Genomic DNA, 12,162 nt, shown 5'->3' with positions numbered 1-12,162 from the left:
TAAATACACTTTCCTGAGTATGTGAAGTGTTTTATTCTCACACTTCCATCCAGGGGTGAACCCTGAAATCTCACCCTGCGCGGAGTTCCATAATGCTGGGTAGAAGGTGCGACTTCATCCCCTTGAAGCCTAACACCTGCAAATGTCACAAGTATCAGTAAAACTGGTGCCAGGAGGCTGGGAGTAGGCCCAAGGCCTTGCAGGCCTTATTCTGATACTGTAAAGGAGTTAAATACACTTTCCTGAGTGTGTGAAGTGTTTTATTTTCACTCCTCCAGCCTGGGGTGAAGCCTGAAATCTTACCCTGCGCGGAGCTCCATGACCCTGGGTAGAAGGTGCGACTTCATCCCCTTGAAGCCTAAGACCTGCAAATGTCACAAGTATCAGTAAAACTGGTGCCAGGAGGCTGGAAGTAGGCCCAAGGCCTTGCAGGCCTTATTCTGATACTGTAAAGCAGCTAAATACACTTTCCTGAGTATGTGAAGTGTTTTATTCTCACACTTCCATCCAGGGGTGAACCCTGAAATCTCACCCTGCACGGAGTTCCATAACCCTGGGTAGAAGGTGCGACTTCATCCCCTTGAAGCCTAACACCTGCAAATGTCACAACTTTCAGTAAAACTGGTGCCAGGAGGCTGGAAGTAGGCCCAAGGCCTTGCAGGCCTTATTCTGATACTGTAAATGAGTTAAATACACTTTCCTGAGTGTGTGAAGTGTTTTATTTTCAGTCCTCCAGCCAGGGGTGAAGCCTGAAATCTTACCCTGCGCGGAGCTCCATGACCCTGGGTAGAAGGTGCGACTTCATCCCCTTGAAGCCTAAGACCTGCAAATGTCACAAGTATCAGTAAAACTGGTGCCAGGAGGCTGGAAGTAGGCCCAAGGCCGTGCAGGCCTTATTCTGATACTGTAAAGCAGCTAAATACACTTTCCTGAGTATGTGAAGTGTTTTATTCTCACACTTCCATCCAGGGGTGAACCCTGAAATCTCACCCTGCGCGGAGTTCCATAACCCTGGGTAGAAGGTGCGACTTCATCCCCTTGAAGCCTAACACCTGCAAATGTCACAAGTATCAGTAAAACTGGTGCCAGGAGGCTGGAAGTAGGCCCAAGGCCTTGCAGGCCTTATTCTGATACTGTAAAGGAGTTAAATACACTTTCCTGAGTGTGTGAAGGGTTTTATTTTCACTCCTCCAGCCTGGGGTGAAGCTTGAAATCTTACCCTGCGCGGAGCTCCATGACCCTGGGTAGAAGGTGCGACTTCATCCCCTTGAAGCCTAACACCTGCAAATGTCACAAGTATCAGTAAAACTGGTGCCAGGAGGCTGGAAGTAGGCCCAAGGCCTTGCAGGCCTTATTCTGATGCTGTAAAGCAGCTAAATACACGTTCCTGAGTATGTGAAGTGTTTTATTCTCACACTTCCATCCAGGGGTGAACCCTGAAATCTCACCCTGCGCGGAGTTCCATAACCCTGGGTAGAAGGTGCGACTTCATCCCCTTGAAGCCTAACACCTGCAAATGTCACAAGTATCAGTAAAACTGGTGCCAGGAGGCTGGAAGTAGGCCCAAGGCCTTGCAGGCCTTATTCTGATACTGTAAAGGAGTTAAATACACTTTCCTGAGTGTGTGAAGGGTTTTATTTTCACTCCTCCAGCCTGGGGTGAAGCCTGAAATCTTACCCTGCGCGGAGCTCCATGACCCTGGGTAGAAGGTGCGACTTCATCCCCTTGAAGCCTAACACCTACAAATGTCACAAGTATCAGTAAAACTGGTGCCAGGATGCTGGAAGTAGGCCCAAGGCCTTGCAGGCCTTATTCTGATACTGTAAAGTAGCTAAATACACTTTCCTGAGTATGTGAAGTGTTTTATTTTCACAGCTCAAGCCTGGGGTGGTCCCTGAAATCTTACCCTGCGTGGAGCTCCATGACCCTGGGCAGAAGGTGCGACTTCATGCCCTTGAAGCCTAACACCTACAAATGTCACAAGTATCAGTAAAACTGGTGCCAGGAGGCTGGAAGTAGGCCCAAGGCCTTGCAGGCCTTATTCTGATACTGTAAAGGAGTTAAATACACTTTCCTGAGTGTGTGAAGTGTTTTATTTTCACTCCTCCAGCCTGGGGTGAACCCTGAAATCTTACCCTGCGCGGAGCTCCATGACCCTGGGTAGAAGGTGCGACTTCATGCCCTTGAAGCCTAACACCTACAAATGTCACAAGTATCAGTAAAACTGGTGCCAGGAGGCTGGAAGTAGGCCCAAGGCCTTGCAGGCCTTATTCTGATACTGTAAAGTAGCTAAATACACTTTCCTGAGTATTTGAAGTGTTTTATGTTCACACTTCCATCCAGGGGTGAACCCTGAAATCTCACCCTGCGCGGAGTTCCATAACCCTGGGTAGAAGGTGCGACTTCATCCCCTTGAAGCCTAACACCTGCAAATGTCACAAGTATCAGTAAAACTGGTGCCAGGAGGCTGGAAGTAGGCCCAAGGCCTTGCAGGCCTTATTCTGATACTGTAAAGCAGCTAAATACACTTTCCTGAGTATGTGAAGTGTTTTATGTTCACACTTCCATCCAGGGGTGAACCCTGAAATCTCACCCTGCGCGGAGTTCCATAACCCTGGGTAGAAGGTGCGACTTCATCCCCTTGAAGCCTAACACCTGCAAATGTCACAAGTATCAGTAAAACTGGTGCCAGGAGGCTGGAAGTAGGCCCAAGGCCTTGCAGGCCTTATTCTGATACTGTAAAGGAGTTAAATACACTTTCCTGAGTGTGTGAAGTGTTTTATTTTCACCCCTCCAGCCTGGGGTGAAGCCTGAAATCTTACCCTGCGCGGAGCTCCATGACCCTGGGTAGAAGGTGCGACTTCATCCCCTTGATGCCTAACACCTGCAAATGTCACAAGTATCAGTAAAACTGGTGCCAGGAGGCTGGAAGTAGGCCCAAGGCCTTGCAGGCCTTATTCTGATACTGTAAAGCAGCTAAATACACTTTCCCGAGTATGTGAAGTGTTTTATGTTCACACTTCCATCCAGGGGTGAACCCTGAAATCTCACCCTGCGCGGAGCTCCATAACCCTGGGTAGAAGGTGCGACTTCATCCCCTTGAAGCCTAACACCTGCAAATGTCACAAGTATCAGTAAAACTGGTGCCAAGAGGCTGGAAGTAGGCCCAAGGCCTTGCAGGCCTTATTCTGATACTGTAAAGCAGCTAAATACACTTTCCTGAGTATGTGAAGTGTTTTATTCTCACACTTCCATCCAGGGGTGAACCCTGAAATCTCACCCTGCGCGGAGTTCCATAACCAGGGGTAGAAGGTGCAACTTCATCCCCTTGAAGCCTAACACCTGCAAATGTCACAAGTATCAGTAAAACTGGTGCCAGGAGGCTGGAAGTAGGCCCAGGGCCTTGCAGGCCTTGTTCTGATACTGTAAAGGAGTTAAATACACTTTCCTGAGTATGAGAAGTGTTTTATTTTCACACCTCCAGCCAGGGGTGAACCCTGAAATCTTACCCTGCGCGGAGCTCCATAAACCTGGGTAGAAGGTGCGGCTTCATCCCCTTGAAGCCTAACACCTGCAAATGTCACAAGTATCAGTAAAACTGGTTCCAGGAGGCTGGAAGTAGGCCCAAGGCCTTGCAGGCCCTATTCTGATACTGTAAAGGAGCTAAATACACTTTCCTGAGTATGTGAAGTGTTTTATTTTCACACCTGCAGCCAGGGGTGAAGCCTGAAATCTTACCCTGCGCGGAGCTCCATGACCCTGGGTAGAAGGTGCGACTTCATCCCCTTGAAGCCGAACACCTGCATATGTCACAAGTATCAGTAAAACTGGTGCCAGGAGGCTGGAAGTAGGCCCAAGGCCTTGCAGGCCTTATTCTGATACTGTAAAGCAGCTAAATACACTTTCCTGAGTATGTGAAGTGTTTTATGTTCACACTTCCATCCAGGGGTGAACCCTGAAATCTCACCCTGCGCGGAGCTCCATAACCCTGGGTAGAAGGTGCGACTTCATCCCCTTGAAGCCTAACACCTGCAAATGTCACAAGTATCAGTAAAACTGGTGCCAAGAGGCTGGAAGTAGGCCCAAGGCCTTGCAGGCCTTATTCTGATACTGTAAAGCAGCTAAATACACTTTCCTGAGTATGTGAAGTGTTTTATTTTCACACCTGCAGCCAGGGGTGAAGCCTGAAATCTTACCCTGCGCGGAGCTCCATGACCCTGGGTAGAAGGTGCGACTTCATCCCCTTGAAGCCGAACACCTGCAAATGTCACAAGTATCAGTAAAACTGGTGCCAGGAGGCTGGAAGTAGGCCCAAGGCCTTGCAGGCCTTATTCTGATACTGTAAAGGAGTTAAATACACTTTCCTGAGTGTGTGAAGTGTTTTATTTTCACTCCTCCAGCCTGGGGTGAAGCCTGAAATCTTACCCTGCGCGGAGCTCCATGACCCTGGGTAGAAGGTGCGACTTCATCCCCTTGATGCCTAACACCTGCAAATGTCACAAGTATCAGTAAAACTGGTGCCAGGAGGCTGGAAGTAGGCCCAAGGCCTTGCAGGCCTTATTCTGATACTGTAAAGGAGTTAAATAAACTTTCCTGAGCATGTGAAGTGTTTTATTTTCTCACCTCCAGCCAAGGGGTGAACCCTGACATCGCACCCTGCGCAGAGCTCCATAACCCTGGGTAGAAGGTGCGACTTCATCCCCTTGAAGCCTAACACCTTTAAATGTCACAAGTATCAGTAAAACTGGTGCCAGGAGGCTGGAAACACACCCAAGGCCTTGCAGGCCCTATTCTGATACTGTAAAGCAGCTAAATACACTTTCCTGAGTATGTGAAGTGTTTTATGTTCACACTTCCATCCAGGGGTGAACCCTGAAATCTCACCCTGCGCGGAGTTCCATAACCCTGGGTGGAAGGTGCGACTTCATCCCCTTGAAGCATGACATCTCCCAGTGTCACAAGTATCAGTACAACTGGTGCCTTGAGGCTGGAAACATACCCACGGCCTTGCAGGCCTTGTTCTGATACTGTAAATGAGTGAAATAAACTTTCCTGAGCATGTGAAGTGTTTTATTTTCTCACCTCCAGCCAAGGGGTGAACCCTGACATCGCACCCTGCGCAGAGCTCCATAACCCTGGGTAGAAGGTGCGACTTCATCCCCTTGAAGCCTTACACCTTTAAATGTCACAAGTATCAGTAAAACTGGTGCCAGGAGGCTGGAAACACACCCAAGGCCTTGCAGGCCCTATTCTGATACTGTAAAGCAGCTAAATACACTTTCCTGAGTATGTGAAGTGTTTTATGTTCACACTTCCATCCAGGGGTGAACCCTGAAATCTCACCCTGCGCGGAGTTCCATAACCCTGGGTGGAAGGTGCGACTTCATCCCCTTGAAGCCTAACACCTGCAAATGTCACAAGTATCAGTAAAACTGGTTCCAGGAGGCTGGAAGTAGGCCCAAGGCCTTGCAGGCCTTATTCTGATACTGTAAAGCAGCTAAATACACTTTCCTGAGTATGTGAAGTGTTTTATCTTCACAGCTCAAGCCTGGGGTGAACCCTGAAATCTTATCCTGCGCGGAGCTCCATGACCCTGGGTAGAAGGTGCGACTTCATCCCCTTGAAGCATGACATCTCCCAGTGTCACAAGTATCAGTACAACTGGTGCCTTGAGGCTGGAAACATACCCAAGGCCTTGCAGGCCTTGTTCTGATACTGTAAATGAGTGAAATAAACTTTCCTGAGCATGTGAAGTGTTTTATTTTCACACCTCCAGCCAGGGGCGAAACCTGAAATCTTACCCTGCGCGGAGCTCCATAGCCCTGGGTAGAAGGAGATACTGTGTCCCCTTAAACCTGTAAATTTCAAAATGTCATATAAAGAATAAAACAAGCGCCTGGAGGCTAGAAATGGGCCCGAGACACTGAAGTCTTGGATCTGATAATGTAAAGGGCTTTGTGTACCTTTTGAGTGAAGTTTTTTTTCCCACCTCCATCCGAGGGGTAAATCCTGAAATATTACCCCAATCGAAGCTCCATAGCCCTGGGTTGAAAAAGTGACTTTGTTCCCTTGGACCTAAAATTTTAGTACATTTTTGTTATTTTTTTATTAAACATTGTTAAAGGGATGACTGGAGGCTAATAAAATGGACCAGATACTGTGAAGGACTTTATTTCATTTTTGGGCGAAAAAAAAAATATTTAAAAAATATGTATGTATTATATTATTATTGCATTTTTTTTTTTTTTTTTTTTTTTTTGTGGGCCTATCTCTGGCTAAGGGGGAAAACCTGAAATGTTACACGAAGCGGAGCTCCATTGCCCTGGGTAAAAGTAGTGCCATGGTCCCCTTGAACCAAAATAATAAATAAATAAATAAAAGTACTAAAACAGGTGCTTAAAGGCCCCGAAATCGGTCACGATCGTTCACAAAAAAAAATTAGGATCCCACACCCCATGGGCCTGCATGGGAACTCTATCTTACCGACTATTAAGCCCCCACGAAGTGGGGGCTTACAGCGCCCGAGTGGGAGACAAAAGTTAGAGTTAGCGCGGCCGTTCCGCCGCCCGGCCATCTGGTCGCGCAACCCGGCGACCAGATGGCCGGCGGCGCGCCCGGCGCCGCCAACTCTACCCTTTGTCCCTCATCCGTGTTCTGTAAGCCCCCACTACGTGGGGGCTTAATAGTCGAGGGGAATGGCCGGCACTGAGCTGGGCCGGGCCAAACTCGCCTTGGGTCCCCAGTCCAGGGATCCAGGATGGCGGGCCCCCGGGCCGGGCTATACCCGCCTTATGTCCCCAGTGCAAGGCTCCAGGATGGCGGGCCCCTGGGCCCGGCTATACCCGCCTTATCTCCCCAGTACAAGGCTCCAGGATGGCGGGCCCCTGGGCCGGGCTATACCCGCCTTAGGTCGCCAGTACAAGGCTCCAGGATGGCGGGCCCCTGGGCCGGGCTATACCCGCCTTAGGTCGCCAGTACAGGGCATCAGGACCCCCGTGGGCTGGACTGGGATGAACGCGCCCCTGGACCCCCCCATGCCGGGGCTCCAGGAAGGCGCCCTGGCCCCGGGACAGTGCCTTGCATTGCAGCGAAATCCCCCTGGTGCCCCCCCCTCACCCGACCGGCTGTGGGCCTAGAAAGCAGCCCTGCGGGAACCCTAGCGCATAGACACAGCTCTCCCATGACATCGTGGTCGGCTCTTAAAAGAGCCTTTGGGTTGTGGTGTTTTGTGTTTTTCTCCGTGGGCAAGCCGAGTGTTTAACCGCCGAATCCGTAGAGGGTGCGGCCCTGGCGCTTCAGGGCGTAGACCACATCCATGGCGGTGACGGTCTTCCTCTTGGCGTGCTCGGTGTAGGTGACGGCGTCCCGGATCACGTTCTCCAGGAAAACCTTCAGCACCCTGCGGGTCTCCTCGTAGATGAGGCCGGAGATGCGCTTGACCCCGCCACGGCGCGCCAGGCGGCAGATGGCCGGCTTGGTGATGCCCTGGATGTTGTCCCGGAGCACCTTGCGGTGCCTCTTGGCGCCGCCTTTGCCGAGCCCCTTCCCTCCTTTGCCGCGTCCAGACATGTTCTCCTGTCGGTGCTGTGACTGAGCAGAACTGAGGGCGAGGCCAGCGGCGGCTGCTTATATAGAGGAGCTGCGGCGGACCAGCTAGGGCGCATCAAGCCGCCCACGTGACTGAACGGAAGGCGAGAGGGAGCCCGGCCCCGGCAGGGAGCGGCCGTTGCCGTTTGAAAAAGAGCGCGCTCCCAGCCGCCTCTTTGTCGTGGGCTCAGCAGCTGCCGCCGGGGCACGGATCACAGTCAAGCACACACACACGCCTCCCTTCCCGGCCCCCACTCGTCACCGCGGCCCGCCTAACCCTGGCGCTCGGTGCCCGTTCCCACTATGAACATAAGGCTCTGAAATGCTCTAATGGAGCCATCACATTAACGGCCTCACCGGCACCACCCCGCTGTGTGCGGCCGCCTGCAACCCCGTAACACTGTCCACATGTCACGCCCGGTTGTGGCAAGTCTGTAATCTGCCCCTATAAAAATTTATTTTTTTTAACAAAAACATTATTGTCGGCCTCAAGCTAGGTTTTGGGACGGGGGTGACATTTATGTGTACGTCAGAGGGCTTGGGCATGCCCTCCTATGTAGCGACGGTGCGGGCGCTGCCGCAACTATGAAGCCGCCAGAGTAACATCTTGGCACGGACACGCTCTTTGATGGAGTCTGTGGTTGGCCCTGAAAAGAGCCTTTGTGTTTAGGGTGTGTTTCCACGGTGGTCTGCGGGCCTTTACTTGCTTGCTTTGCCCCCTGCCTTGTGGCTCTCGGTTTTCTTGGGCAGCAGCACGGCCTGGATGTTGGGCAGGACTCCTCCCTGGGCGATGGTGACTCGGCCCAGCAGCTTGTTCAGCTCCTCGTCGTTGCGGATGGCCAGCTGGAGGTGTCTGGGGATGATGCGGGTCTTCTTGTTGTCCCGGGCCGCGTTGCCGGCCAGCTCCAGGATCTCAGCGGTCAGGTACTCCAGGACTGCAGCCAGATAGACTGGGGCACCGGCGCCCACCCTCTCGGCGTAGCTTCCCTTCCGGAGCAGCCTGTGCACACGGCCCACGGGGAACTGGAGCCCGGCTCTTGAAGAGCGTGTCTTGGCCTTAGCGCGGGCCTTTCCTCCTTGCTTTCCGCGTCCAGACATGGCGATCGATGCAGGGGCTCACTCACACAACAGAGAGAATGATACTGCTGTTCTGCGGGACTCCGGCGATATAAAGACTTCGGGTGCGTCTGATTGGTTGACAGCTAGGCGCTGATAGTACTTCTCATTGGAGGGAGGAGGGCTTCTGTTTCACCAATCAGAGTCCCAGAACCGCAGTACACTAGGAGGTGGGGGGCTTGCCTTTGCCTGCCAATGAGAAGGGAGAGCAGAGAAGCAGCTACTTTACACGCCCAGCCTATAAATACAAGTGCCGGGCACGTCTGCCTTATTTCTCTCGGCTCCACAGGAAGCGGTGCAGATTGTCGACCATGCCTGAACCAGCCAAGTCCGCGCCGGCTCCCAAGAAGGGCTCCAAGAAAGCGCTCTCCAAGCCGCCCAAGAAGGACGGGAAGAAGCGCAAGAGGAGCAGGAAGGAAAGCTATGCCATCTACATTTACAAAGTGATGAAGCAGGTGCACCCGGACACCGGCATCTCCTCCAAGGCCATGGGCATCATGAACTCCTTCGTGAACGACATCTTCGAGCGCATCGCCGGGGAAGCTTCCCGCCTGGCCCACTACAACTCGCGGCGCACCATCACCTCCCGGGAGATCCAGACCGCAGTGCGTCTGCTGCTGCCCGGAGAGCTGGCCAAGCACGCCGTGTCCGAGGGCACCAAGGCCGTCACCAAGTACACCAGCGCCAAGTAAGGCTTCGAGGCGTATCCCCAACGAACACAACGGCTCTTTTAAGGGCCACTCACGTCCTCCCCTAAGAGCTAATGTGCTTCATTTATGACCGGAGAAAAAAGTGTTTTAAACGGTAATTTTGAGCGCACAAGACCTGCTTTCACGGGGCTTGCTGCAGACCGAGGGACGATGGAGCGGGCAACCCGTTTTAATAAACATGTTTATATGAATGAGCCCTCTTTGGGACCAAGTGTCACACAAGCTCTGTAATGTAACGGTGACGTTAAATAAAGCCCGCGCGGAACTCGCACGGTTGCCCCCGGGCTTATTGTTTTCCATGTTTCGGGTGACCAGTTTTAAGTGTGTGCGTGGGGCCACGTTCTGTTTGTACTGTAAGACCAAGGGCAACGGCTCCCGAAATCGGAGACATGAACCCGATGTACCGGGAGCACAGATGCCCCACAGCGCTGGCTTGTGACCAGCGGATCCCAACACGACCCTCTACCCAAACAAAGCTCTTTATTAATTGAAGAGGTGGCCGTGCACTGTGAACACGGAGTGCCCTGGTCACCCAGTGCCGGTATAAGTTACCCAGTACTCGTGGTACTCCCAGCCAACCCACCCTAACCTGTAGAACATGCCATGGCAGACAAGAGAAGCTCGTAGGTGACAGGGTGGTGGCCCTTAAAAGAGCCGTTGTGGTGGTTGATCGGGTCGGTGTGCCTCCTTAGGCCCTCTCGCCTCGGATACGACGGGCCAGCTGGATGTCCTTGGGCATGATGGTCACCCTCTTGGCGTGGATGGCGCACAGGTTGGTGTCCTCGAAGAGCCCGACCAGGTAGGCCTCGCTGGCCTCTTGCAGGGCCATGACGGCGGAGCTCTGGAAGCGCAGGTCGGTCTTGAAGTCCTGGGCGATCTCCCTCACCAAGCGCTGGAACGGCAGCTTGCGGATGAGGAGCTCGGTGGACTTCTGGTAGCGGCGGATCTCGCGGAGAGCCACGGTGCCCGGTCGGTAGCGGTGAGGCTTCTTGACGCCGCCGGTGGCAGGCGCGCTCTTGCGGGCAGCCTTGGTGGCCAGCTGCTTGCGAGGCGCTTTGCCGCCGGTGGACTTGCGGGCTGTCTGCTTGGTGCGGGCCATGGCGGGAGCGGTCTCTTTCAACGACGAGCGAGGAAGAATGGCGTTCAAGCAGGCAAGAGCCCTATTTATGCACTCGAAGACGGAGGGCTGCTCTGGTTGGCTGAAGCTCCCGCCCCACGTTCGAAAATAGCCCGCGGTGTGCAACGATTGGCTACTCAACCTGAGGCTGCAGACTGTCTCTCCAATGAGCTGTGGAGAAAAGGGAACCCTCCGGATTGGATGATGTACGTTGGAGCCGAAGCCGGCGCTTCGGTCAGCCTTTGTCTCAGTGTCCATCCATTCATTTGTAGTCACAAGAACCCCTCGCCCCCCTTCTCGACCCTGGTCAACTGGGCGAGGAGCCCAGGATGTTATAAGTGTACCGCCCTTGGTCACCCTGGAACACGCCGCCGTTCACTGCGCTCGATTTCACTTTCACAATCGTCTGCTTTATGCAGACACCACTTCGAGTCTGCCCGGTTACAGTGAAAGCACCAAGGCACACGTTATCTCACATTTATTATGAACTGAGGTCTAATAACTCCCAGACCCCCTTCTTTCTTTGTTATAAAGATTCCAATCCACGCAACACCAAAAGAGCCTTTCATATGACCAAGATCACACACGGCACTCGCGTGCGGAAAGGCGCGCTATGGATTTACTGTGCCGTTTATTATCATAGAGAAGGGTGCACGCGGGGTGCAAGGGTGGGGACGAACAAGCTCTCTTCTGGACCGGGTGGATGGCTCTTAAAAGAGCCGTTGTGTTTGCAGTGTCTCGGTGCAAGCCCTTACTTCTTCTTGGGCGCTGCCTTCTTGGGCTTGGCTGCTTTGGGCTTGGCTGCCTTGGGTTTGACTACCTTGGCAGGGCTTTTCTTGGCCACTTTGGGCTTCGCCGCCTTGGCTTTCGCTGGGCTCTTGGCAGCCTTCTTGGCGGGGGCAGCCTTGGGCTTCTTGGGGCTCTTTGCTGCCGCTGGCTTCTTGACCTTCTTCGGGCTCTTCTTGACCCCCGCGGGAGCCTTTTTGGGCTTCTTGGCGGCTGGGGCAGCTTTCTTGGCCGCTGGTTTCTTGGTCTTGGCGGCCGCCTTCTTGGCCGCCTTCTTGCCCTCCAGCTGCTTCTTGTTCACCTTGAAGGATCCGGAGGCCCCGGTGCCCTTCAGCTGGGCCAGGGCGCCTTTGCTGACCAGGCTCTTGACGGAGGCCTTGACCCGGCTCTTGTTCTTGTCCACATCGTAGCCCTCGGCGACCAGCCCCTTCTTCATGGCCGACAGGGAGACTCCCTTCCTCTCGGCAGAGGCGGTCACCACCTTCAGGATCAGATCGGCCACGCTGGGGCCGGAAGGCTTCTTGGCCTTCGAGGCCCCCGCTGTCTTCTTCTGCTGCTTTTTCTTGGGGGCGACCTCAGCGGGAGGCGCCGCGGCGGCTGGAGCGGTTTCGGCCATTGTAATGCGAGTCTCGGCGCGGGCGCTGTCACTGAAAAGAAATGTCCCTCCCAGACCCGAGCCCCGTGATTATATACAGGGAGGAGCCGGCCTCTGATTGGTCCCGAGCAGACAGGGCTGTGCGAGGCACACTCGGCTCTCTGCTCCCAGCTGACTTTTGTGTTTCCTACCTTCGGATTATCCACGTTTTAAAACACAATCAGTTAAACACGCGCTTCCACGCATACATG

At 53.4% G+C, this 12,162-nt stretch overlaps 3 protein-coding genes and 1 pseudogene across 4 annotated transcripts; 1 reads left to right on the top strand and 3 right to left on the bottom strand.

The window, feature by feature from the left end:
• Nucleotides 1-7,189: 7,189 nt before the first annotated feature.
• On the bottom strand, nt 7,190-7,865 carry LOC146830058 (histone H4-like). The gene has a single exon (XM_085604283.1). It carries the CDS (start codon nt 7,567-7,569, stop codon nt 7,258-7,260), a length of 312 nt encoding a protein of 103 aa, XP_085460409.1. The 5' UTR covers nt 7,570-7,865; the 3' UTR covers nt 7,190-7,257.
• Nucleotides 7,866-8,883: 1,018 nt separating this feature from the next.
• On the top strand, nt 8,884-9,445 carry LOC146830057 (histone H2B 1.2-like; annotated as a pseudogene). Its single transcript, XR_014961353.1, has one exon. The product of XR_014961353.1 is annotated as a histone H2B 1.2-like (transcript).
• A 466-nt stretch (nt 9,446-9,911) lies between these two features.
• LOC146830056 (histone H3-like) lies at nt 9,912-11,118 on the bottom strand. Its single transcript, XM_085604280.1, has one exon. It carries the CDS (start codon nt 10,786-10,788, stop codon nt 10,102-10,104), a length of 687 nt encoding a protein of 228 aa, XP_085460406.1. The 5' UTR covers nt 10,789-11,118; the 3' UTR covers nt 9,912-10,101.
• Nucleotides 11,119-11,234: 116 nt separating this feature from the next.
• Nucleotides 11,235-12,162, bottom strand: LOC146830055 (histone H1.3-like). The gene has a single exon (XM_085604282.1). The coding sequence runs from the start codon at nt 11,930-11,932 to the stop codon at nt 11,282-11,284; it is 651 nt and encodes a 216-aa protein (XP_085460408.1). The 5' UTR covers nt 11,933-12,162; the 3' UTR covers nt 11,235-11,281.

This window comes from Triturus cristatus, chromosome 5_1 (assembly GCF_964204655.1).
Source record: "Triturus cristatus chromosome 5_1, aTriCri1.1, whole genome shotgun sequence".
Classification (NCBI taxonomy): domain Eukaryota; kingdom Metazoa; phylum Chordata; class Amphibia; order Caudata; family Salamandridae; genus Triturus; species Triturus cristatus.
Note: the sequence above shows the minus strand (reverse complement) of the source record. Positions and strands in the feature narration are given on the sequence as shown.

Excerpts from the sequence above, each read along its gene's own strand:
- LOC146830056 (XM_085604280.1), bottom strand. The coding sequence starts at position 10,788 with ATGGACACTGAGACAAAGGCTGACCGAAGCGCCGGCTTCGGCTCCAAC.
- LOC146830055 (XM_085604282.1), bottom strand. The coding sequence starts at position 11,932 with ATGGCCGAAACCGCTCCAGCCGCCGCGGCGCCTCCCGCTGAGGTCGCC.
- LOC146830058 (XM_085604283.1), bottom strand. The coding sequence starts at position 7,569 with ATGTCTGGACGCGGCAAAGGAGGGAAGGGGCTCGGCAAAGGCGGCGCC.